A 27,363-nucleotide genomic window follows, 5' to 3' on the forward strand; every position below is an offset into this window, starting at 1 on the left:
GTCAAGGAAGGAATCTAAGAGTGATAACTGATGAAAATCTCAGACTACACACACACACCCGCGATATTTTAATTACATCATTCTCTGCCGATGCTGGGACACACAGTTTCCAAGGTAAGGTCAAGATGCCAACTCGCTGAGACTAAGAAGAGGAGAAGCCAACTCATCCCTATTCTCCAAACTGAAAATGACCAGAGAGGGGGATTTAAAAAACAAAGAAAGAAACAGCCACAGAAACTGATAGAAACAATAAAACAGGAATAGGAAATCCCCAACACAGTGACCACTCGCTGGCCACCCCCACGGGAGGGGCAGTCGGGCTCAGCGCAGAGCCAGGCGGCTGCTGGCGCGCAGAGCGCGCGGAGGCGAAGAGCGGGCGGCGGCGGCGCGGGCGAGCCCAAGGGGAGGGTCGGCGGCTCATCCAGTCCCCGCAGCCACCCGCGCGCAGCGCAGCTCGGGAGCGGGACGCGGCGCTCGGAGCCCCGGCAGCGCCCACCCTTCCTCCCGCGTCGCGCGCCAGCGCCCGCTCCGCCCGCGACTTCAGTTCGGCTCCACCCCCGCGTGGCGGCGGCTCGCTCTGTCCGTACCCGTGCTCGGCACCAACCCAGCCCGGGCAAGCGGCCGCCACCTGCCTCGCGCCGCCACGGCCCGCCCCCACCGCGGCCCAACTTGGATGGAGTTGGGGTCCTGAGCGCCTGCCCCTCGCAGCCGGCCAGCTGAGAGCCCCGCACCGCCGCCTCTGGTCCGGGACCCCTTCTCCGCTCCTTTCCGCTCCCGCGATGGGAAAAGTTGGCGCCGGCGGCGGCTCCCCAGCCGGACTGAGCGCGCTCCTCGCGGGCGCGGGGCTCTTGGTCCTCTGCGCGCCGGGCTCCTGCGGCGGCGGCTCCTGTTCCCCGCAGCATCCCAACGCGGCTCCACGCTGGGCTCCGACCCCAGGGGGGCTTCCTCACCAGGCACCGCGAAGCAGAGCTCCTGCTACGCCCCTGACCCAACTCGGACGCCCCCTGTTCTCAGTGGCCCCCGGAGACCGAGCGCTGTCCCTGGAGCGGGCCCCGGGCACTGGGGCGTCGGTGGCGGTTGCTCCACGCTCTGGCCGGAAGAAACGGAGTGGAGAGGATCAAGAGAAGGTTGAGCGAGGAGAGGGGACGAATAGAAGCCCTCGGGGAGTGCAAAGGGACAGAGGGCAACACGAGCCTGGGACTCTGGAGCGGGACCCGGACAAAGCCACTCGCTTCCGGCTGGAGGAGCTGAAACTGACCAGCACCACGTTCGCGCTGACGGGCGACTCAGCACACAACCAAGCCATGGTCCACTGGTCTGGCCACAACAGCAGCGTGAGTAAAATGGGACTGAGGGCGAAGGGGTGAAAATGGAAAGGGTTAAAAGTCAACTGTGTGATCTGATGGAGAATTTGGGGAAATGGGGTTTGGGGACTTGAAAGATGCTGCAAATTAGTCTTCCCTGCCCTTCTCCCCAAGGAGTTAAATGTCACCAATTAGGTGATTACCCCCACCCCTTTCCCAGCAACACCGGAGTCCTCTCCAAATCTCTAACAAAGCTTCTTACCGGGCAGGCAGATCCCTCTTTCCTGTTTCTTTGGTTTCATTGGTGTAGGATGGAGCCAAGACCAGGTAAACAGAGGGGGTTAAAGTATTCTGAATGCAGAAATGAAAGGGTTAAATTTCCAGGCAGCCTCCAGTTCCCTCAAGTGACTTTCCTTTCACTTGCTGGACTTAAGGATGAGAGCAAGTAAGATTTTTTTTAAAAAGTCTTCATTTGTAGCCTTTTAATTTTATTTTTGTGTAGAGCTCCTAACCCCTTCTTCCTAGCACGGAAGAGAAATTCAGTGGATAATGAGCTGCCCTTAATGCATTCTGTTTCTGGGGACCAAGTGGATGCAAGTTTCAGGACAGGAACTCTCCAGCATCTTCTAACAGCATCAGCCAGTGTGTTTGGAGAGCTGGGGCTTTCCAGCCTGTGAATGAGTGGTTGTTCTCCGACTTGATCGGTCCCAGGAAGATCAGATATATCTCTGTGACAACAACTCCCTGTTCTCCTCCATTGCCTGACCTACTGTAGTGAAGAGCTGAATAAAGACTTCACTCTTGCTTTATTAAGGAAGGAGAGGGATTGCTGGATTTCCAGGAGGCTGATACTTGGGCGGGGAGCATGGTTGCAAGTCCATGAGCTGCGGCCAAGTCCGGGAAGGTCTTAGATTTTTGGAAAAACCTGAATGTCTGGAATCTGAGGGAGCTATTCCAACTTAAACTGCACCTAGAAACTTCAAGGTGCTGAAATGGTTAAGAAAGAGCTTTGGTGGTAATAACTGTAGGTGATTTAAAAGTATGGAAACTTCTCCATGTTGCTGTTAAGCAGACAAGAACATAGAAACCAAGGACAGTAAAATGAAAAAGAAAAATCAAAGTTTCAACTTCTATCGGATTACCGAGATTGTGGTATTTGTACTATGCACAAGCTGTGCATCCTGGTACATTTCAAAATATTTTCAGTTGTAATGTAATTGCCAGAAACCTTCCCAGGGAAGTGCCACTTTAGTAAATTATGTTCATTGTCAGCTTTTTTAATGAGAGTTATGAGCATTTTAAAATAAGAGCCTATCATTATGGATTCCTTGGGTACATAGACGTAAATTGTATTAAAGCAAACTGTGATCAATAATATTTTGTATCATATCTCTGAGAATATCAGCACAGCTTTCCCTACAGTTTAGCCTTTATGACCAAAGCTATGGTGCCCAGGACTGGTTTAATCAAATAATTGAAGCTGAAATTCATATCTTTCAAGTTCTGGAGACCCTTGCCCTCATTCCTTACCTTAACTGTCATATCTTTCATATCATAATCACTAAAATTAATCCCCCAATTTGAACTTGAATCTTCTTAAACTGATTAAATAACTTTTGCTGTTTTAAGTGATTAACTCAAAGCCCTCAGCTTTAAGACGAGATTTTAAACACATCAGACATATTAGATCTTGTATCAAGAAGTAAAGGACCTTGGACTCAAAATATTTCTGGCTTTTAATGTAATTCAAGCTGTAAAATATCACTCACTCGTTAGACCTCAACTTTAGTTCACCTCTTGAAAGATCTTGGAAAGAGCAAGAAAAGGAGAGTACATCTTTGGCAAATTTTAGACTCCATTTAAGAAATGCTGCCAAGCCCTGCTGGCCCTTTTTAAATGGTGCTTATAAACCCAGTCAGGCTTATGGTTCAGGGCTTGGATGGGTGACATGTAAAGAAGTTGGAGATGATGTAGGAAATAATCAAAGTGCTAAAAGCTGGAGCATTGAAATCAGGTAAACTAATGAGATCTCTATCCTAAGTCTTCATTCTACAAGGTCACACCTTCCATCCCTGCCCACTTACATGCAAATTGTTGTAGTTTTTTTCTCAGTGTATACATATAGGTAGTAGAGGAAGAAAAACAATGTTTTATCAGGACCTTCCACAAAGCCAGATTCAGAGGAGGGAGAAAGTTTAAAATATTTTTGAAAGTAAGAAAGGTGGAAAGAAACTTTTCTGGGCAACTTTGTGATGTGAAAAGCAGAGTGGAGACCTGAGTTCTAGTTCTGCCTATTTGTGGTTTGATCCTGACAAGCTGATTGCCTGAGTGTGGATTCCCTCATGTCTAAAACAGGAGGGGAGGATGCCTGTCAGATTCATTACTGAGAATTATGTGCCAGGATATACTTAAGAGGGCGTCGTGACTGTAAAGTAATGTATACATCTTTATAACTCTCATCTCATGGCTCTGCACATTCCCCCAGAGCAAGAAATCCACTAACCTAACTCTGAGGACAGCAGTGGGTGGAGGGGCTCTCATTTTCTTCTCCTTTAACTGCCATCCCTTATGGATCCACCCCCAACCCATTCAGGGTCAGAATACACATCCTCTGAACCTGTCTCACCTTTAGCTAAAAGACTTTGCTAAGTAGGGCTTCTGATGACAATAACACCTGCATTAAAGGTGTAAATGTATGGTAATTATAGGCTGCCTGTCAAACTTGTGAAGAATTCTGGATCCTTCTTGCAACTCTTTCCCTTCTCCTTCCTGCCCCCTCCTCTGTTGGACTTGTGCAGTTGGGTAAAGAGATGACTGTTTTGCCACATCTGTGGGTGTGATGTGATTCCTCTGTGCTGCAGTCTAGCTTGATGAAAAGTGTTGATGAAGTTGGTAGAACACCTGGGGGGATCTTTGGCATGAAAGGTGCTGGGTATGAATCATTTGTCATGAGCTTGGTGTCGTAAGCAAGAACATATTGTTCCTACCCTACTCATCCAAGGCATGCTGTGCCCTGATCTAAATTTACAGAGTAGTTCTTAGTTTGTTAAAATATATATTTATCTATACATATGTATGGTGGGGATGTGTTTATTCTTTATATCCAAGGAATTTCAAAGTTCTATACTCATTAATCCTTACAATATCCCTGAGGCAGGTGTCAAGTGTTAATATCTCTTTTTCATATTTTTTATGCTGGAGTCAATTTGAATATTTCAGTTCACTCTCTTGTCCCTTTCTCACTAAAAATAGTGTTACAAGATTTGTTAATAGAGGCTTTTACTTGACATATTTTGCTATTATGATATTTTTAACACTGCATTTATCATAGTGAATGATGATCTGGTTGGTTTTTATGTACCTTTTTGCCTTTTGTTGTTCTGGGACTTAACATTTACTATCCATCCTCAGTGAGTAAACTGAGTCCCAACTTGAGTCAGGTTTTGGGGTAGATGCCTGACATTCATCATTTCATTTAATTTTCACAAAAATTTTATGAGTAGGTGTTATTATCTCCATTGCATTAACGAGGAAACTGAGGCTTCAGAAGGTTAAATGATTTGCTGAGAAGATATAACAGTTCAGGGGCAAAACAGACACTGACCCCCAGGGTGATCTGACTTCAAAACCCCACAGAATGACTTGTCTTAGAGACGTTAAGGTGGGGTAGAAAAACCCAGACCCTTGGAGATATGTATTAAGACTCCTGTCTGGGGCAGATTTCACATGATGGTGGAGGAAGGCATAGTCTTAGCTGGAAACTCCATCTCTTTGTAGGAAAGCAAGGACTGTATAACATGTGCCTGTCACATTGCATTCTTTACCTTAAAGTAGTGATTTGGCTGTTCTCTTATCCGCCCACATCTTCATTTTTACTGAGACATGGGATCTGCACCTGGTGATTCACTGAGCACGAGGTAATGTGCCATCATTCAGCTTTCAGATCTGGTGTTCTTCAGGAAGAGATTCCTTTTCTAAGTTAATTACAAATCTGATTTTATAGAGAGGTTGCCTGTGAATACTTCATTTGACTATATACTTTGATGTAATTTTTTAAACTTTTTTTTCTAGAGTGAAATGATAAAGGATTTTAGATTTCTCTAGCAAGCCACATAATACCTTCTTCTCTTATCAGTGCTTTATTCTGTTAATGGGTGTTAATGGGGTGTGACGTGGAAGGCAATGGGTTTGGAAGCAGAGTTGAGTTTGAATGTTAGCTGTCCGGTTACCCAGCATGTTGCTTTGAGCAAGACCCTTAAATCCTTTGAGCTTCTGTTTTCTCAGCTATAATATGGGGAGGGCACATCTTTTTTTCCTGAAGATTTGATATCACATATACAAAGAGGCGGTACGTAGCAAGTACTCAATAAATGGTACTTCTTATTTTGTGTAGCAGAAATACATCTCTCCTGGTAATTAAGACCCCTGGGTTATAGTCTTGGCTATACCCAAAAGTGAGATATGTCCTGATAGTCTATCAAACTTTTGTAGCCTCAATTTTATCCTCTGTAAAATGACATGAATATACCATAACATCACTTAAATCCCTTACAGATTGTAATCCAATTAAAAAATTTTGTGAACCTGTAGGTATTCTGCACCTTCTACATCTAAATAAAGTGCACTGGGAGTATTCAGGATTCAGAAATGACGCACTGACCTATACTCTTGACCTATGAATGAGCAAGCCCTTCATTTCACAAGATTCTTCCTCTTTCTGTGGTTTATATGCATATCTTTAATAGGAAATTAAGGCATTTGAGACCCAAGCAGGCATTCATTTCAATGTAGATTTGCAGCAAAATATAGTTTATTAGGTTTATTAAATCATATCTTCAGGTTAAGACCTTTGGTAAAAGTAAAAGTGTTAGTCATGCAGCTGAGTCCGACTCTTTGCAATCCATGGACTGTAGTGTGTCAGGCTCCTCTGTCCATGGAATCCTCCAGGAAGAATATTGGAGTGGGTGGCCATTCCCTTCTCCAGGGGATCTTTCCGAGCCAGGGATCAAATCTGGGTCTCCTGCATTGCAGGTGGATTCTTTACCATCTAAGCCACCAGTATCTTTGTACAAAAAAAATTGCAACCTATTGTGAAATTGGAAAGTAAAGATCCCTTAAGATGTTTTAATGGGATTTTTTTAGAGTAAATTGACATCAGTGTTGACTTTGAAAATTATGTCCACATCCTTTTAAAGAAGGATCCCAGAAACTCATAGGCTAGGGTAGAGAAGTTGATGCAATTTTCTTATTTATTTAAGAGAATAGTAGTCGCTCATATTTAAGGTGGGCTTGTCATATGGCAGCATTAAGTTAAGAAGCTTACACAAATTATACAAAGTATCATATTTACTTTTAATTCTATTAATATGCATTGAATCCTAATATTTGTCAGGCACTGATAGTAGGAACATATGTGGATCGATGCATAAGGATGAGAAAAAATGATACCTGCCCTCAAAGAGCTTTCAGTCTGTTACCCAAAGAATGCCCTGAAGAACCAGTAGAAGGTAAGTGTCCTCTGAGATGTCAGATGCTATAGGAGTTCATAGACAGGTTAGGCAGGCATCTCCAAACTTTATTGCAAAGTAGGTGCTTTAGCCGAACCTTAAAATGCAGAGACATTTTTAATTAAAAGACTGATATTATTACAAGGGTATTTTGAGCTGAATGGATGGCATGAGTAAATTTGAGAGTGGAGGTGTAAAAATTCCTATCTATATCAAGGAAATTAACCTATGTTAAATGTAAACTATGTTTATGATTTTAATCTTAGAAATAGTTTCAAAAATATGATTTAAGCATATACACACTCATCTCCTAGTGACTTTGGCTGTATTCCAAGCCCAAATAGAAAATATTAATAAAAAGCTGTATGGTCACTTGAGGGCATAACTGCCCTTATTTGCACGTTAAATTTCAGCTGGATTTATCATTGTTTCATTTTTACCCTGACATTTTTCACATGCAGTTTTCACCAACAGACTTTTTTTTTGTTTAAGTTCTTGATTAGAAATATCACTAGCTGGGTTGCCTGGAAGATAAATTAATTTGGCTTCCTGACAGCTTCTGTTAACTAAATGTATGTAAAATATTTGTCCTGTCTTTGTGTATGTCTCAATTACTGTTGTATATCTCTGGCTGGAAAGGTTGGTGAATGCACCTGTGTGTCCTAGAGGGGAAACTAGCCAAACGGTATCCCTGAAGTGGCCAAAGGGATGGCAGAGAATATGTGCGGTCAGTGTGAGGTGGAACCAGGCTCCATGAAAGGGCAGTGGTTACTCCCGAGGAGGAGTGCGCATTCCGCTCCTACCGGATGGATGGAACAGTCACATGGCTGGCGAGAAACAAAGCTGGACTCTTACCGTGCATGGTTTACAAGGAAAAAGAGAGCCTATTCTAAAATGTAGGTAGGGGAAAAAAAAAAAAACATGTCAATGCTCTGCAGGAACTCCTACATGAAATTTTGCATGTGTATGAAAGATATTGTGTCTATTTCTATAGCACTCCTGAATGTTGTTATACCACTTTAGATTGGTGATAGCCCTTTTCCTTTGCAAAGTGCCTCAGTTTTCAAAGATGGGAACATTACTTCGATGACTTCAGTTTTCATTCTTGCAACAGTCCTAGGAGATAGAAAGGACAAATACCTGCATTTCTCAAAGAGGTGTTCGTATTAAGCAGGTCTGTTAGTGGAAGGGGAGGGTCAAAAATGTCTGTCACACAGCATAACTGATTCTTGGCTTGGAATGCCACTGGCTTTCCACAGCCAGGAGTTAGGACGCAGCTGCATCCTAGCTTCACAGCTTGCCTCAATCCCACGCACCTGTGTCTGCAGTGGGGTGAAGTATGAATTGGCCATGGAGCTCCTGAGTTCTAGGCTCAGCTATTTGAATTATTTGGCCTGGGCTTCAGAGCAAGTGGCCTGGTCAAAAGTCATGCTCTTGGCATTGTTTAAATCTTTTAAAAGGAACCCTAGAGGGAGATGATGGGACTTTTTTCCAAGTAAGGTCTCCTGCAATGACCTGTCTACCATGTGTGCTCCAGTGCTAATGGTCTTCAGAGATGAGATTACTTATCACTGGGCTTATTGCAGCAGGCACTTGCAGACAAAAGGGGGAGAGCCATCTCTTCCCTTCTTTAATTGCCTTATACCTATGAAATCTAGTTGAAAATAATACTAAGTATGGTCTCGGTCAAAGGAATCTAGAGCTTCAACTTTGGGGAGCAGCGGTAGTCAAACTGAAGGGATGCCTTGTTGACTCCAGTGGATTTTATTTGCTTAAGGATTATAATAGAGTTACCAGCTATTGCCTTTTCCACTTCTTCTAACTTTTGGGTGTGGGGATGAGGTTGAGGTGGGAGAAGGGAGCAGAGGAGAGTTTGCCACATCCTAGGGAGACTCTTTGCAGCCAGATAAGCTGTATTGATTATAACAGAAAATCGCTCTTAACAGTAATAGCATAAATAACGACCAGTTTAGTGACCAGATTCCCTGGAAGTACATTCTGGAGCATCATCATGTTATTTCACTTCATCCTCACACCAGTCTTACACACTAGATATCATTATTCTTGTGCTAAAGCTGAGGAAGTCAAGGCTTAATGATTTGGCCCGAGTTCACCCAGCTCGAAGTTGGTGGCAGTGATAGAATTTGATTTTCACCCTTTCTGGCTCCAGAACCTTTTCTGTTTGATCATGCTGTCCCTTCATCAGGGTTTATCTCTGAGTTTCTTTTAGAGATAATGCCATAAGTCAGTGCAGAGAACTGTGGGAGAACTCTTGGCAAGAGTGCTCCACTTTGGGGTGCTTCCTTTCATGTCACCCAGATCTGAGGTCTCTGACCTGATATACTTTACTGGGAAATAAGCTGCCCATGATGGAGCTTGATCAAAGCCCTCCCCTCCACTCATCCTTCCCCAGGAGTGGTTTGTCTGGGGTTATTAATATGTGTTACCTTGTTATATGGGAGGATGTGTGGATGTGCTGATTGGTTTCTCCCTGCTAGCTGATGACCCACGAGTGACAGTGTGGACAACTTGAACAGTCTTTAAAGGAGGTGCTAATAAGAATCAGGTTTTCAGACAACCAACTAATCATGTTGTGCCCTGAAGCCAGTGAAATGATGCTTGCAGTGGTCTTCCCCTAATCAGACTTGCAGAGGCTAGTGAGGCACAAAACTGTGGGCCGTGGATCCTGCTGCAGGGCCTGTGGGGGGAGGTGAAAAGCAAAAGACCTTTCCCTATCTCTACACATTCCAAAATGCACTCTTGATTAGAATCATTAAAGGGTAGAAAAGCTATTTTAGGCACGGTTGTCACTCTGCTTAGAAACCTATCTGCAGCCCTGTTTACCCTGCCTTGCATTTTGCTGAATTGACAGAGGATTTCTTAACTGAGTAGCCATGGGCTCCCTCCTTCTGCACCTAGGGCAGCGTTTTTCAATTCGTCTTTTTGGGACCTGCTTTTGAATCTGCTGATGGGGGCTGGGAATCTTTATGTTTTTCAAACGCCCTTAGGAACACTGAAGTTTGAAAATAATTTATATGTGAGTTTTGGGGTCTATGAACCCCTTCTGTTGTCTGCACAATCTTAGGTCAGTATGCTTTACTTTTCTGCAAGGAGAGCTGAAGCCCAACACTTTAATCACCTGCTCAATGAAAATTATGTCCCCAGTGGTGAGAACCTGGTGGAAGGTTCTGTAAGAGAAAGAGAGAGATAAAATGGCACGGCACAGGTGCCCCAGGCAGAGAAAGATGATGCCTCTATGCCAGATGTGATGTTTCTATCACTGAATATATCCCATGCAGTTTTCTTTCCTGAATGTCCATATGTCCTTGGGCAAAACAAGTGGCTAGAAGAGTACATTGTTGTAAATATAACATAACATTTAACGATTGGTTTGAATTCCTGTTCCTAGATACCTGAACTCTGGTGGTTAGCTTTGTAACCTTGTGTCTTAGTTGCCTCATGTGTTTAATAGGAGTAATAGTGGTGTACTTTATGGTTTTCTGATGGTTAAAAGAGACAACAGATAGAAAAATGCTGAAAGTGGCATCTGCCATATAGTAAGAAATCAATAAATGTTACCTATCATTATTGTTGTTATCATCGTTATTTTGTTAGTATTTGTACTATTACTAACAATGCTTGAGTATGACCTACTAACAGATGTTTGTAATATGTTGCTCATTGCTTCTGTTTCTCCGTTTATATTTGTTTGGTTTTTTTCCATTCTGGTTCCATTTTCTCAATGATGCCAGGACTCTTGTCTACTCTTTTTGTCATGCCTTTCATCATCTCTAACTATTTGCACATGATAGTCGTTATAGGTTCCGGACCAAGTTTCCAGTGTGTGAGTGGGAGGTTGGTAGTTTATACACCAGTAAGCGTTTCTCTGACACCAGTTGGATGTCCAGTGCTTTAATTCTGACACTGTCTACCCAGAGGTCGCATCAGATTTCACAGGTTAAGGACTCAGTCCCACAAGACCATGCCGCACACTTTCCACTTCCAAGGTCAGCCCCAAGTCCAGGTGACCACCTGCTCTTCTGGCTGACAGGCTATAGATCAGAGGCTTCAACAACTTCCTCCCTGTGTTTGATTAATTTGCTAGAGTGGCTCACAGAACTCAGAGAAGCTTTTCACTTACTAGATCACCAGTTTACCAGAAATGAATATAACTCAGGGACAGTATATGGAAGAGATGCCTAGGACAAGGCATGGGGGAAGGGTGTGGGGCCTTCCTGTGCTGAGTGCACCACCCTCCTTGATTTGATCTCCAACTATTCACCAACCCAGAAGCTCTTGGAACCCAGTCTTGAGTTTTTATGGAGGTTTCATCACACAGGAACAATTAAATCATTGCCCACTGGGCATTGATTCAAACTTCTGCCCTCCTCCCCTCCCCAGAGGTCATGGGGGTTGGACTAAAAGTTTCAACCCTCTAATCACATGGTTAGGATTTTGGCAATCAGCCTACACCCTTAGTTGTGGTCCAAAGTCAGCTCATTAACATCTCATCACAGGAAAATCCATGAGTTTTAGAAGTTCTGTGTCAGAAATGGGGACTGAGACAAAATATATATAGTTTTATTATGAATCACGACATCACAACTAGCTTACTAAATATTTGCTGTTTTGTTTGATATTTCCATGGGAAAAACTGGCTTTCACCTAGAAGCGACAACTCATGACCTTCCATATGAGTGTTGTAGAATATTCAGCCATTAAAAGGTTGCTTATGTGGCTCATATATACGTATATGCATATATGCATATATACATATATGGAAACCTTCCACAAAATATAAGAAAGGGGAAATAAAAGAATAGTACAGATGTAAGTGCTTCCCAGGTGACTCAGTGGTAAAGCATCCTCCTGCCATTGCAGGAAATGCAGGTTCAATCCTTGGGTCGGGAAGATCCCCTGGAGGAGGAAATGCAAGCACTCCAGTATTCTTGCCTGAGAAATCCCATGGGCAGAGGAGACTGGTGGGCTACTGTCCGTGGGGTTGTAAAAGAGTCGGACACAACTTTGTGACTAAACAACAACAACAGATGTAAGCCCCACAAAGTGTTGCTTTTTTTTTTAATGACTGTGTTGTTCCCTTATATATCCCAAGATCCTAGAAATATACTTAGAAGTGGCTAAATACTTTACAAAATATTATATAAAATTTCACTTTTGTAATGGAAATAGAGGGAAGGTATGGTTCAAAATGCTTGCCTACGATTATGAAAGCTAGGATTGTAGCTGATTCTGTTTGCACATAGTTTTGGTGTTATTGTTTTCCCATAAATGTGCATCACTTGAGTTATTTTTAAAGGTTATTTGAGAAATGAAAAAAAGAAAAACAAAACAGGAGAAAACAAGCAAGTTTGTGAACTTGGCCTCATCAGAATTGCATTCCAGGCAAACTGAACTAGACAAACAGCCCACGTTCAAGTTGCCTGATTTGCTTCCAGTCACTATTGTTGGGAAGGAGCTGGTGCCCGGGTTTTTGTTTTTTTTTGTTCGAAGCTGCAGGATCACTCCACACCTCTCTTCTAGTTGTGCAGCAGCAGGGGCTTCAGGACCGTTTGCATATCGTCCCCTTTGTAGACTCCAGACAGAGAGATCTGGAGGTAATTTCACCTACCTGACTATACCTCTGGGAAATTCGAGTAGCTTCTTGTCTCCAATAAAGAAGCATGCCTTTTAATTTGCATCTCAGTCTCTTTCTTGATCTTGGGCTCCATCTCTCTATCATATATGTTTATATTAGTGCATCATAGTCGTGGGCATCTCGTGCATCTCTGTGTATTCACTGCACTGGTGTCTTGAAGTTTCCACTCTTAAAAGTGGACTACTAGATGCTGCTGTATGGCCACAGTGAGAATGTTTGCTGATTGTGAGAAATGAATGGACAGTGATCTCCAGAATGAGGAAAGAAAACAAGAGGAAGAGATTGAGAGAATGGAAGCAGTGAGGTGGAAAAAGAGAAGGAATAAGGGGAGAGGAAGAGAGAGTACGAGACCATGATAGAGGCAGAGAGAGACAGAGAGCAAGACATAGACAGGGAAAGTGGGCTAAGAAAGAGGATTTTAAAGAGAAGATGAGGTGCAGTGAGCCAGTGACACTGGATTGAGAAAGGAAGACAGAGAGACAAAGACAGACTTGTAACCAAGGCATAGAGACAGAGTAAGTCAGAGAGAGTTAGAGGTCAAAACAAGAGAGGAAAAATGTCAGGGAGTAGAGAGAAAAGTAGCGAAAGTGAAAGTTTCTCAGTAGCATCCAACTCTTTATGACACCATGGATGGTAGCCCATCAGGCTCCTCTGTTCATGGATTTCTCTAGGCAAGAATACTGGAGTGGGTTGCCATGCCCTTCTCCAGGGTATCTTCCCGACCCAGGGATCAAATCCAGGTCTCCTGCATTGCAGGCAGTTTCTTTACCATCTGAACCACCAGGGAAACCCTGAGTAGAGAGAACTTATCAGTTCGTAATGTAGAACTAATGTCTAACTAGTCTGGCTGTATATTTCCCACTATAGTGACAGCATGTCTCTGGCCTTTGCTCTGGAGGTTTTCACACCCAGCCAGGTCGTGTTGCTAGCAGCGGCCCGTCTTGCATGCTGGACAGCTTTTAGAGCCAAATACGCTGGTGAGTGGGATGTGCAGTGGAAGAGGTGCATGTAGTATTTATGTATTTTGAAAAATCTCTTAGATCACATTGGGGAATAGGACTGATGGTCTGGATGATAGAAAGGCAGCTTCTAACCTTTTCTTCTATACTAGCCCATGCTATTTTGAATTTTTAACATGAGCATGCATTTCTTTAATAATAAAAATCCTAAAACATGTTTTAAGTGGTTGACGTGTCAGCACACTACTGAGTGCTGGGAATACAAGATAAATAAGACCTGATCTTTACCCTTGAGGGTGCATATTCTTGTGGAAATAGACAGACACATAAACAGATAAATAGCAATTTAGTGTGGTAAGTGCATAATAGCTATACTAGAGTTTAGTGCAAAGTGCTATGGGAGCAAAGATGAGTTGGGTACAATTAATTTGTTTCTGAGAGTGGGAGGCAGGGCTTGGGGAAATGACATTTAAGCCAGGTCTTTATGCCAGGTTAAGAGTTTGCAGACAGAATGGGGCTGGGCAGGAGGTAAGGCCACTCCTACCCATTTTAAACTCTCCAGATATTGAATCAACAAGCTGTGATTAGAATAGTACTTTCCTTCTTCATCATCTCAGTGCCCAAGATATTTGGAATCAAAACTCACAGTGTATTTTGTTTTTTTCTGTTTTTTTTTAATTAATTAAGTTATTTTAGTTGGAGGCTAATTACAATATTGTAGTGGTTTTTGCCATACATTGACATGAATCAGCCATGGATGTACATGTGTTCCCCATCCTGAACCCCCCTCGCACCACCCTCCCCATCTCATCACTGTGGGTCATCCCATTGCACCAGCCCTGAGCACTTGTCTCATGCATCAAACCTGGACTGGCGTTCTGTTTCACATATGATAATATACATGTTTCAGTGCTATTCTCTCAGATCGTCCCACCCTCACCTTCTCGCACAGAGTCCAAAAGACTGTTCTATGCATCTGTGTCTCTTTTTCTGTCTTGCATATAGGGTTATCGTTACCATCTTTCTAAATTCCATATATATGTGTTAGTATACTGTATTGGTGTTTTTCTTTCTGGCTTACTTCACTCTGTATAATGGGCTCCAGTTTCATCCACCTCATTAGAACTGATTCAAATGTATTCTTTTTAACGGCTGAGTAATATTCCATTGTGTATATGTACCACAGCTTCCTTATCCATTCGTCTGCTGATGGGCATCTAGGCTGCTTCCAAGTCCTGGCTATTATAAACAGTGCTGTGATGAACATTGGGGTACACGTGTCTCTTTCAATTCTGGTTTCCTCAGTGTGTATGCCCAGCAGTGGGATTGCTGGGTCATATGGCAGTTCTATTTTCAGTTTTTTAAGGATCTCCACACTGTTCTCCATAGTGGCTGTACTAGTTTGCATTCCCACCAACAGTGTGAGAGGGTTCCCTTTTCTCCACACCCTCTCCAGCATTTATTGCTTGTAGACTTTTGGATAGCAGCCATTCTGATGGGCATGAAATGGTACCTCATTGTGGTTTTGATTTGCATTTCTCTAATAATGAGTGATGTTGAGCATCTTTTCATGGGTTTGTTAGCCATCTGAATGTCTTCTTTGGAGAAATGTCTGTTTAGTTCTTCGGCCCATTTTTTGATTGGGTCATTTATTTTTCTGGGATTGAGCTGCAGAAGTTGCTTGTATATTTTTGAGATTAATTATTTGTCCGTTGCTTTGTTTGCTATTATTTTCTCCCATTCTGAAGGCTGTCTTTTCACCTTGCTTATAGTTTCCTTCGTTGTGCAAAAGCTTTTTAAGTTTAATTAGGTCCCATTTGTTTATTTTTGCTTTTATTTCCAGTATTCTGGGAGGTGGGTCGTAGAGGATCCTGCTGTGGTTTATGTCGGAGAGTGTTTTGCCTATGTTTTCCTCTAGGAGTTTTATAGTTTCTGGTCTTACTTAATTCATTTTGAGTTTATTTTTGTGTATGGTGTTAGGAAGTGTTCTAGTTTCATTCTTTTACAAGTGGTTGACCAGTTTTCCCAGCACCACTTGTTAAAGAGATTGTCTTTTCTCCATTGTATATTCTTGCCTCCTTTGTCGAAGATAAGGTGTCCATAGGTATGTGGATTTATCTATGGGGTTTCTATTTTGTTCCATTGATCTATATTTCTGTCCTTGTGCCAGTACCATACTGTCTTGATGACTGTGGCTTTGTAGTAGAGCCTGAAGTCAGGCAGGTTGATTCCTCCAGTTCCATTCTTCTTTTTCAAGATTGCTTTGGCTATTCGAGGTTTTTTGTATTTCCATACAAATTGTGAAATTATTTGTTCTAGTTCTCTGAAAAATACCATTGGTAGCTTGATAGGGATTGCATTGAATCTATAGATTGCTTTGGGTAGTATACTCATTCTCACTATATTGATTCTTCCAATCCATGAACATGGTATATTTCTCCATCTATTTGTGTCCTCTTTGATTTCTTTCATCAGTGTTTTATAGTTTTCTATATATAGGTCTTTTGTTTCTTTAGGTAGATATATTCCTAAGTATTTTATTCTTTTCATTGCGATGGTGAATGGAATTGTTTCCTTAATTTCTCTTTCAGTTTTCTCGTTGTTAGTATAGGAATGCAAAGGATTTCTGTGTGTTAATTTTATATCCTGCAACTTTACTATATTCATTGATTAGCTTAGTAATTTTCTATTGGACTCTTTAGGGTTTTCTATGTAGAGGATCATGTCATCTGCAAACAGTGAGAGTTTTACTTCTTCTTTTCCTATCTGGATTCCTTTTATTTCTTTTTCTGCTCTGATTGCTGTGGCCGAAACTTCCAAAACTATGTTGAATAGTAGTGGTGAGAGTGGGCACCCTTGCCTTGTTCCTGACATTAGGGGAAATGCTTTCAGTTTTTCACCATTGAGGATAATCTTTGCTGTGGGTTTGTCACATATAGCTTTTATTACGTTGAGGTATGTTCCTTCTATTCCTGCTTTCTGGAGGGTTTTTATCATAAATGGATGTTGAATTTTGTCAAAGGCTTTTTCTGCATCTTTTGAGATAATCATATGGTTTTTATCTTTCAATTTGTTAATGTGGTGTATTACATTGATTGATTTGTGGTCACGGTGTATTTTGATATCAGGTTAGACACCCCAGTTTGAAATGTCCTTTTAGGTACTTGGTCTCAAACTGGCCAAAGGAATCTCATTTTTCCAAAGGGTGAAGTTATTCACCTAAATCCTTTCACAGCCATGAGTGCTTGCCTATGCACACACCCAGATGCACAATTTTAAATTATTTCTGTCTTCTCTATTCACAATAGAATTTGATTAAATAAACACTCAAGGGATTTTTCCTTGGTCATTCTGTGTATTTTAGAGTTTAAAGTGAGTGTTTATGTCATTTTCTTGATCTCACTTCCCTAGTCAATATGTGGAACTCATTCAGAATGAGTTGGTTGGTCACCACTTAGGATTGCAGTATGATTATTCAAGGCAGTAGGAGAAAGCAGTAAACTATTCCACATCGGGGTCCTCCAGACTTAAGTGGTTATGCCTTGCAAAGAGGACATAAAGTATACATAAAGTAAATACATAGAAAATTTCCAAAGAATAGATTTGGCTTTTCACTGATTGTTCCCTTTACCTCTTTCATGTCCATAAAGAATAAATAAGATAAAAAAGAAAAGAAGAGGGTAGCTGGTGAGGAAAGGCATGGCTAGAGTTGAGGGAGCATGTGTCCTTAGAACCAGCTCACCACCTTGTAAGTGTTGAAAAGACACTTCCCTGGACTTTGAGTTCTGCCCTTTCCATGGATGTAACTTTCAAACAGACTATGGCTTGAGATGATGTTACAATGTCCAGATCTGCCTCTGAGGTATCATGATTTAGGAATTTTTTACTAACATTTTGTGCTACTGTAGTAGATTAAATGACTCAGGAATTTTATCATTTTGACAGAGAAATGACTTGGGAATGATTTTTTCAGCTGATAGCAAATATGTCCTTAGATATATAAATGACTACCCCTAGGAGTAGGATAAAATCTGCTATGATCTGAATGTTTATATCTTGAAACTAACTCCACATTGACGGTGTTAGGAGACAAAGCTTTCAGGAGGTAATTATGTCATGAAGATGGAGCTCTTATGAATGACATTCAGTATATGTATATGTCCTTAGTTACTCAGTCATGTCCGAATCTTTGCAACCCCATGGACTATAGCCCTCGAGGCTTCTCTGCCCATGGGGATTCTCCAGGCAAGAATACTGGAGTGGGTTGCTATGTCCTCCTCCAGGGAATCTTCCCAACCTAGGGATCAAACCCAGATCTCCCGCATTGCAGATAGATTCTTTACCATCTGAGCCACCAGAGAGGCCATTAGTACCCTTATAAAAGTGACCTATGATGCTCCCTTGTCCTCTCTATCATATGAGGACACAGCAAGAAGGCACCAGTCTATAAATTAGGAAGGGGGCCCTCACCACATACTGGATTTTATGACATTTTGATCTTAGGCTTCCGACTACAGAACCATGAGATAGAAATGTCTGTTGTTTATAAATCAGTTAATCTATGATATTTTCTCCCAGGTCTGAACAGACTAAGACAGGCTCTCTTCCAGTCACCTGTTTGTTTAATTTCATATATGAGACTCTCCTTGATATTCATTTAACTTAAAGCCTTAGGGAAAAAGAAAGAAAAATTATATTTGCCTTAAAAGCTCACCACCTTTAGAAGTACCTGAGTACCTCATATTCAGCCTAAATGTTGGTCTTGAAAATATCTGTAAAGAAGCAACAGTGCTTTCCCATTTAAAAATTAACTTATCTTTCTTTTGTAGGTGGGGTTTGCAGTAGTTTATTTAAGGCAAGAATTGACAGACTACACCCCATGGGCCAAAAATGTCCTATCACTGTTGGCGTATGACCCATAAGCTAAGAATTTTTTTGTACTTTTAAATGACTGAGAAAAATAAAAAAGAAGAGTGATATATTGTGACACTTTAAATGTTTTGATACAAAGTTTTATTGGAACATGATAATTTATTGTCTACAACTCCCTTCACTCAAAACTGATAAAGTTGAGTAGTTGTGACAGAGACTGTATAGCTCATTAAGTTTCAAAAATTTGTCCTCTGGTCCTTACAGGAAAAGTGTGCTGATCCTGATTTGAGAAATTGGAGATAATGTAAGCAGTGAGGCACGATAAAGATCCTGCAGATGACTCCTGCATGGTTTTCTTGTTTCTTAGGCATAATACTCTTAGCCATTAGAAATTCCCGGTCCCAACATGGACCTTTCATTCTCACTTCTTGTCCCTTTGCTCATACTACTTCTTGCCCATTTAAATCTATTTCATGCTTTAAGTCCTTACTTGGATATTGCCTCCTGAGAATTTATCCATTACTTCCAAAGAGAAATGATACCTGATTCTTATGAAAAGAGATCTTATGCCCTGTTCAATCACTAAACATCATCTGGTTTGTATTCCAGTTAATGGTGAACTCCTTGAGGGCAAGACTGCATTTCATTCATTTTTACATACCAATATCTGGCACATAGGAAAAGCGTAATAAACGTATTTTAAAATATCAACACTAAAGCAGTATAGGATTGTTTTATTGACACTTTTTACAGCTGGGAAGATAAATGGTCAGTATTAAGACAGCATGATGATGGGCTGTCTGGCTATTTTTCACTGACTCAATTCCTGAAGTATATATAAACTATACATATTACCTCATCCAAATAATTCTAGTGTGGCCCCAGTGTAGAGAGAGATATTGAGATAGAGATTGAGAGCGAGAGGGAGAGACGTGCAAAGTCATAGCTTTCTCATAGCAGGAAGGGTAGCGATGGCTCTTAAAGAGTTCTGATGAGCCCAGCTACCAGGATGCGCTGGTGGCTGATGGAGGCTTACACTGTCTCAGGCCTGAGGGAGAAAATACCTTCATGCTCCTCATTTAAGGAGCTGGATTGAGAACCAGTCCCCACAATACAAAAGTCTCAGAAGGGCCAGACCATTTGAGATAAAGATGAGGAGCTATTGCATTGTGAAAGATAAAATTGCATTTGTGGTAATGGACTGAACTGAGAGCACCGTGACAATGAAAAAAGAATTATGGGTTAAAAAACTGCATGGTCTTTCAGGCACATTTACCTGAGAGGGTAACTTGAGACTTGCTGGCTTTTCCAAGTGAGTTTGGACATAATAAGATTTCAGTTAAAGGTGGGTGAGGACTGCTATTTATCTAGGGCTCCGGCTATAGCTAATATGATTTTTACCAATACTTATTGGGTGTTTGCAGTGTGCCAGGCACTGTTCCTGGTAATACACATATTAGCAACAATAGGGAGTAAATACTGTCATTATCCCCATTTTAAAAATAAAGTAACTGAAAGATGGGAAGTTCAGTAACTCACCCATCATCCCAGGGATAGCAGAATATAGAATTGAAATTTAAATCCAGATAGCTGTGATCTAAAAATTCTCAGCTCTTGGACATTATATTCTACCGCATTTAGGACAATATGGTGTTTTATCTTCAAGCAGCTTCACATTTTTCATGTATTCAGCCATTCATTATTGAGTGCTGAATACCTGGCAAGCATATGGCAGACACTGGGGATTTATTTGTGATCAAACCCAGTGATAGTCCTTGGACTTAGAGCTTAGTGGTCCACCTACTCACTCTCTACAGGGTCTGAGGGGTTATGATCCAGGAGCACTTTTGAAAACTTTTGAGTACTTTTGAGACTTTTCAGAACTCTCAAAACTTCCTCATTGTTTAGGGGTTAATTGAAAAAGCATGAAGGAAATTTTTTTCTTTTTTAATTAGATGAATATTATTGAGCAACAGGTAGCATGTTGGGTGGCATGGTTAAAATAATGCAAAAAAATGTATTCATAGAAATCTATAGCTAAATAAATAGAAACATTTATAGTTCTCTTTATCATGGACATCGACAAATTAGTATTTGTGTATATGTGAAGGACAGTTATATGCCCACACATATTTGCTTCTGCCTCTATATCTATATCACCAGGCATACTTATACCTATAGCTAGATAATCTCTTTCAGTACCCTTGTGATATTTTCACATTTTGAATCAAATTCTGTTCTTCAAAGATATAATAAAACTATGGGACTTATTTTCTATGAAAACCAAAATGCTTGCCCCAGTTGTATGATGAAGCAAACATTTTATGTGTAGATTCGAAAAATGATAAAACTATTTCAAATCTAGTAGTAGCTATAAGCACGGAATTAAAAATAGAGTTTGAGTGAAGTTTGAGTGAAGTTATATAGCAAAGTTACTATTTCAAATCTAGTAGTAGCTATAAGCACGGAATTAAAAATAGAGTTTGAGTGAAGTTATATAGCAAAGTTATCTAGCAAATTTATCTAAAAAATGATAAAACTATTTCAAACCTAGTAGTAGCTATAAGCACTGAATTGAAAATAGAGTTCAAATGAAATTATCTAGCAAAGAATTTGGAATCTTTTCTTCTTGCTATAGTTCCTTCTCTCACTTGGAAAATACACACTTTCTATTTAAGATGGAGAAAGGAGTTTTTTCTCCAGATCAAGGATTGTTTAAGCTGTATTGTGATGTGTGCAACCTGCTGCATTTCAACCTAACAGCTAAGTTGTCTTAATTCAATCAGAACAAATTTGAATGGTCTGACCTTGATTTATTATTAAAACTAACTTATAGCCAAGTTGTTTATGTTTTTAATGGACTTTCTTATTTTTAGGGCTGCTAGCATTTTATTTATGCAAAACTGCTTGCAAAAGCATGGGCTTCTAATTAAGACCTATCATCTTTCTTTGTTAAAACATTTAGTGCATGCTGGTTAATTTTCCTGCACAGTAATCTAGTACTGGACAGAGTTTCTTAAAATGCAGTATCTGTACTGTGATAGAGACAGAAAACCAGAATAGTAAATGGGTTTTGCATCCTTTCAACAAGACCGTTTCTGCAACCTGGGATGACTGACAAAATATTTCCTTCCCAGAAGTTCTTGGTGTCTGGCCTTCCTCCAGTCTCCTTATTTTCTCCTTTAGGTGATTCAGTTCAGCCACTTCCACTTCACTATTTCTGGTAATTCAAATAACTTGTACCATCAGGAAATGCCTAGTGTGTTTGCCCAGGATTTTCCTACCAAACAATCTGCTTTATTCATTGCTTGCCCATGTTTTAACACCACCTACCACCCACATCAGTATTTATCACATTATTTGCTGGTGGATATGAGCAGAGAATTTGAAATGCTTTCACACCTCCCCCTCCATCCACAGGAAGACAGAGATTATCACCACTTTGCAGAAGAGGGAGGTGGATTAAATAGCACCAGGTACCCCGATGGCTTAATTCTTTAAAAAAAAAAAAAAAAAAAAGGCAGTGCAGAAATGCTTGGCATATTGACATAGCTATTCCTTTCTTTTCTAGAGGTGATGTGGATATTTGTCACACTGTGTCCTTATTGTCTCATAAAAAAATGCAGGCAAGGAAACAAATGCAAAATTCCTCTGTGTCTCTCCTGTGATACTATTATTTCTCAAAAATCACGGTCACTCCTACACAGAAGAAAACTGATGAAGGGGGAGAGGAATGTCCAGGAGTTCAGCAGGTGGAGCTGTTCTCTACGAGATGGCGCTGAACCTGGCTTCTGCCTTGGGCTGCAGCCACCCACTGTTGAGTGCAGGCTAAGCCAAGGCCACGGGCTCTTATTTGTTTGGCAGAGACAAACTAGCTGCAGGATCTCGTTCTGTCTTTAAATTCAGGTAGTGTTCCACAAGGGCTTCCCAGCTGGCTCAGGGGTAAAGAATCCACCTGCTAGTGCAGGAGACACAGGTTCGATCCCTGGGTCGGGAAGATACCCTGGAGAAGGAATTGGCAACCCACTCCTGTATTCTTGCCTGAAGAATCCCATGGACAAGGAAGCCTGGCAGGCTACAATCTATAGCGTCACAAAGAGTCGTACGGGACTGAGTGATGGAACACAGCACAATGTTCCACAAGTGTATGTCCTTGTATACAAAAGGATGGGGCCAGTGTTTGTCTGACTTACTCTGTGGCTGACCATTCTGGTACTCATCATCTACAGTCAGTAAAGTCTTCATTAAGAGGAAGGAGGGGGTAGTAGTTAAAAATATAGGCTGTGGTGCCCTGTGCTTGTTTTCCATTTACTAACTCTGTGCTTTTTGTTGTCGCATGTAAATCTTACCATGTACTTAACTTTCTGGTGGGGCTGAGAATATAGAGCTAGTCCTCCTCTCAAATGGCTTATAGTTTAAGGGGGAATAAAGTTAAAATATAACTTGTTAAGTGCAATACGTACAGGTGCTTACAGAGGAGAATTAGTCAGTTGATAGTGGGGTGAGGTGATGATATTAGCATGAAGATGGAGCGTATTACATCCTTGGTAAACAAGGACATAAATAAGAGTTTTCAGGTGAAAAAAAAGTAGAAAACGTGCTATGTGGAAATGTAGAAATCCCTATGGAAGGATTGACACGCATGTGGCAGCTTACAAGCATGAGAAGGACTAGCCCATGAAAGATATGGAATGGATGTCAGGGGAGGGAGACGAGGCCAGAGACTAAGCTTGCATCCTATCATGGAGGGCCTTGCAAACCAAACTGAAGGTCCCAGGGAGTGGCCTGATGAGCATTTCAGTTTGAAAGAATTGGATGGATTGGATGGGTGCAATATTGGAGAAAGAGAGACTGGGTGGAAAACTCCTTGGAGAACTCATTCCTCCACTGCTTCCGTTTGTGAGGGACTGAGTGGGCAGCTGGGTGCCTGACCGTGGATGCTGGGGGTGCTTTGTGACTGTCACACATACTTTCCCAAGATAACACTACAGAGGGGAGCACCAACACACACAGTCTGTCTGTCACAAGACGTGCATCATCAGTGGTGAGATATTTTGTCTGGTATACACTTGGCAGTGCCAGAAGCTAGCTAGAGGGAAGCCTGTGCTGGGAGTCAGGATTTCAGGGTGTGGGCCCCTGTTCCATCACATGTGCCCTGTGTGCCCAACAAGAGTCATTTTAGTTCTCTGGGGCTGTGCCCTCCATTTGAGAATGAAAATGTCAGACTGGACAATAGCAAAGATCTCACCCATTTCATAAAATTATAAACATGACCCTACCTATGATCTAGTGATGAGAAGGACTTGAGCTGGTGTTTAAGAACTTGGAGAAGAGCCCCAGGGGAAACTGGGGTTTAGACGGGAGTACTAACAACTGAGAGGACTTTGTAGGGATAAAGTATGAATTTGAACCATGTAAAGATATTTTCCTGTGGATCACTCACACTTCAGTTCAGTTCAGTTCAGTCACTTAGTCGTGTCTGACTCTTTGGAACCCCATGAACCGCAACACGACAGGCCACCCTGTCCATCACCAACTCCTGGAGTTTACTCAAACTCATGTCCAATGAGTCGCTGATGCCATCCAACCATCTCATCCTCTGTCATCCCCTTCCAATTTTTTATTTTATTTTATTAAATTAGTTTATTTATCTATTTTTTAACTTTACAATATTGTATTTGTTTTGCCATACATTGGCATGAATCCACCATGGGTGTACATGTGTTCCCCATCCAGAACCCCCCTCCCACCTCGCTCCCCATGCCATCCCTCTGGGTCATCCCGGTGCACCAGCCCCGAGCATCCTGTATAATGTATCGAACCTGGGGTGGTGATTCATTTTCCTGCCTTCAATCTTTCTCAGCATCAGGATCTTTTCCAATGAGTCAGTTCTTCACATCAGATGGACAAAGTATTGGAGTTTCAGCTTCAACATCAGTCCTTCCAATGAATATTCAGGACTGATTTCTTTTAGGATGGACTTGTAGGATCTCCTTGCTGTCCAAGGGACTCTCAAGAGTCTTCTCCAACACCACAATTCAAAAGCATCAATTCTTTGGCACTTAGCTTTCTTTATACTCCAACTCTCACATCCATACATGACTACTGGAAAAAACATAGCCTTGACTAGACCAACCTTTGCTGACAAAGTAATGTCTCTGCTTTTTAATATGCTGTCTGGGTTGGTCATAACTTTTCTTCCAACGAGTAAGCGTCTTTTAATTTCATGGCAGCAGTCACCATCTGCAGTGATTCTGCAGCCCCCAAAAATAAAGTCTCTCACTGTTTCCACTGTTTCCCCATCTATTTGCCATGAAGTGGTGGGGCCAGATGCCATGATCTTAGTTTTCTGAACGTTGAGCTTTAAGCCAACTTTTTCACTCTCCTCTTTCACTTTCAAGAGGCTCTTTAGTTCTTCTTCACTTTCTGCCATAAGAGTGGTGTCGTCTGCATATCTGAGGTTATTGATATTTCTCCCGGCAATCTTGATTCCAGCTTGTGCTTCCTCCAGCCCAGTGTTTCTCATGATGCACTCTGCATACAAGTTAAATAGGCAGGGTGACAATATACGGCCTTGACGTACTCCTTTTCCTATTTGGAAGCAGTCTATTGCTCCATATTTAGTTCTAACTGTTGCTTCCTGACCTGCATACGGATTTCTGAAGAGGCAGGTCAAGTGGTCTGGTATTCACATCTCTTTAAAAACTTTCCACAGTCTGTGATGATCCACACAGTCAGAGGCTTTGGCATAGGCAGTAAAACAGAAATACATGTTTTTCTGGAACTCTCTTGCTTTTTTGATGATCCAGCGGATGTTGGCAATTTGATCTCTGGTTCCTCTGCCTTTTCTAAAGCCAGCTTGAACATCTGGAAGTTCACGGTTCACGTACTGTTGAAGCCTGGCTTGGAGAATTCCGAGCATTACTTTACTAGCATATGAGATGAGTGCAATTGTGCGGTAGTTTGAGCATTCTTTGGCATTGCCTTTCTTTGGGATTAAAATGAAAACTGACCTCTTCCAGTCCTGTGGCCCCTGCTGAGTTTTCTAAATTTGCTGACATATTGAGCGCAGCACTGTCACAGTGTCATCTTTTAGGATTTGAAATAGCTCAACTGAAATTCCATCCCCTCCACTAGCTTTGTTCTTAGTGATGCTTCCTAAGGCCCACTTGACTTTGCATTCCAGGATGTCTGGCTCTAGGTGAATGATCACACCATCATAGTTATCTGGATCAGGAAGATCTTTTTTGTATAGTTCTTCTGTGTATTCTTGCCACCTCTTCTTAATATCTTCTGCTTCTGTTAGGTCCATACCATTTCTGTCTTTTATCGAGCCCCTCTTTGCATGAAATGTTCCCTTGGTAGCTCTCATTTTCTTGAAGAGATCTCTAGTCTTTCCCATTCTATTGTTATCCTCTATTTCTTTGCACTGATCACTGAGGAAGGCTTTCTTATCTCTCCTTGCTATTCTTTGGAACTCTGCATTCAAATGGGTATATCTTTCCTTTTCTCCTTTGCTCTTTGCTTCTCTTCTTTTCACAGCTATTTGTAAGGCCTCCTTAGACAACCATTTTGCGTTTTTGAATGTCTTTTTCTTGGAGATGGTCTTGGTCCCTTTCTCCCATACAATGTCATGAACCTCCATCCATAGTCCATCAGGTACTCTATCAAATATAATCCCTTGAATCTATTTCTCACTTCCACTGTATAGTCTTAAGGGATTTCATTTAGGTCATACCTGAACGGTCTAGTGGATTTCCCTCCTTTCTTCAATTTGAGTCTGAATTTGGCAATAAGGAGTTCATGATCTGAGCCACAGTCAGCTCCCGGTCTTGTTTTTGCTGACTGTATAGAGCTTCTCCATCTTTGGCTGCAAAGAATATAATCAATCTGATTTTGGTGTTGACCATCTGGTGATGTCCATGTGTAGAGTCTTCTCTTGTGTTGTTGGGAGAGGGTGTTTGCTATGACCAGGGTGCTCTCTTGGCAAACTCTATTAGCCTTTGCCCTGCTTCATTCTGAACTCCAAGGCCAAATTTGCCTGTTACTCCAGTTGTTTCCTGACTTCCTACCCTTGCATTCCAGTCCCCTATAATGAAAAGGACATCTTTTTTGGGTGTTAGTGCTAAAAGCTCTTGTAGGTCTTTATAGAACCATTCAACTTCAGTTTCTTCAGCGTTACTGGTCGGGGCATAGACTTGGATTACCATGATATTGAATGATTTGCCTTGGAAATGAACAGAGATTATTGTGTCATTTTTGAGATTGCATCTAAGTACTGCATTTCAGATTCTTTTGTTGACCATGATGGCTACTCCATTTCTTCTAAGGGATTCTTGCCCACAGTAGTACATATAATGGTCATCTGAGTTAAGTTCACCCATTCCAGTCCATTTTAGTTTGCTGATTCCTAACATGTCAACGTTCACTCTTGCCATCTCCTGTTTGACCACTTCCAATTTGCCCTGATTCATGGACCTAACATTCCAGGTTCCTATGCAATATTGCTCTTTACAGTATCGAACTTTGCTTCTATCACCAGTCACATCCACAACTGGGTGTTGCTTTTGCTTTGGTTCCATCTCTTTATTCTTTCTGGAGTTATTTCTCCATTGATCTCCAGTAGGATGTTCACCTACTGACCTGGGGAGTTCATCTTTCAGTGTCCTATTTTTTTGCCTTTTCATGCTCTTCATGGGGTTCTTAAGGTGAAGTGGTTTGCCATTCCCTTCTCCAGTGGACCACATTTTGTCAGAACACTCTACCATGACCCGTCCGTCTTGGGTGGCCCTACATGGCATGGCTCATAGTTTCATCGAGTTAGACCAGGCTGTGGTCCATGTGATCAGTTTGGTTAGTTTTCTGTGAATGTGGTTTTCAGTCTCTCTGCCCTGTGATGGAGAAGGATAAGAGGCTTATGGAAGCTTCCTGATGGGAGAGAGTGACTGAGGGGGAAACTGGGTCTTGTTCTGATGGGCGGGGCCATCACTCCACAAATAGTGTGTAAATATAGACTGTGGGTAATTCTACTGAGCATACAGGTGGTTCTTAATAAATATTCAAAT

The 27,363-nt window shown here is 41.6% G+C and overlaps 1 protein-coding gene across 8 annotated transcripts in view; it reads left to right on the forward strand.

The window, feature by feature from the left end:
* Positions 1–436: 436 nt before the first annotated feature.
* The window catches only part of LOC145539476 (VPS10 domain-containing receptor SorCS1), a 580,892-nt gene continuing 553,965 nt past the window's right edge, over positions 437–27,363 (forward strand). For all 8 annotated transcript variants that reach the window (XM_081573556.1, XM_081573559.1, XM_081573557.1 and 5 more), the window contains exon 1: positions 437–1,334. In XM_081573556.1, the coding sequence (XP_081429682.1) occupies positions 780–1,334 (555 nt within the window). In that variant the 5' untranslated portion in view covers positions 437–779. The remainder of the gene's footprint in view (positions 1,335–27,363) is intronic.

This window comes from Giraffa tippelskirchi, chromosome 2, assembly GCF_054371585.1.
Source record: "Giraffa tippelskirchi isolate mGirTip1 chromosome 2, T2T-mGirTip1v1.2.pri, whole genome shotgun sequence".
NCBI lineage: Eukaryota > Metazoa > Chordata > Mammalia > Artiodactyla > Giraffidae > Giraffa > Giraffa tippelskirchi.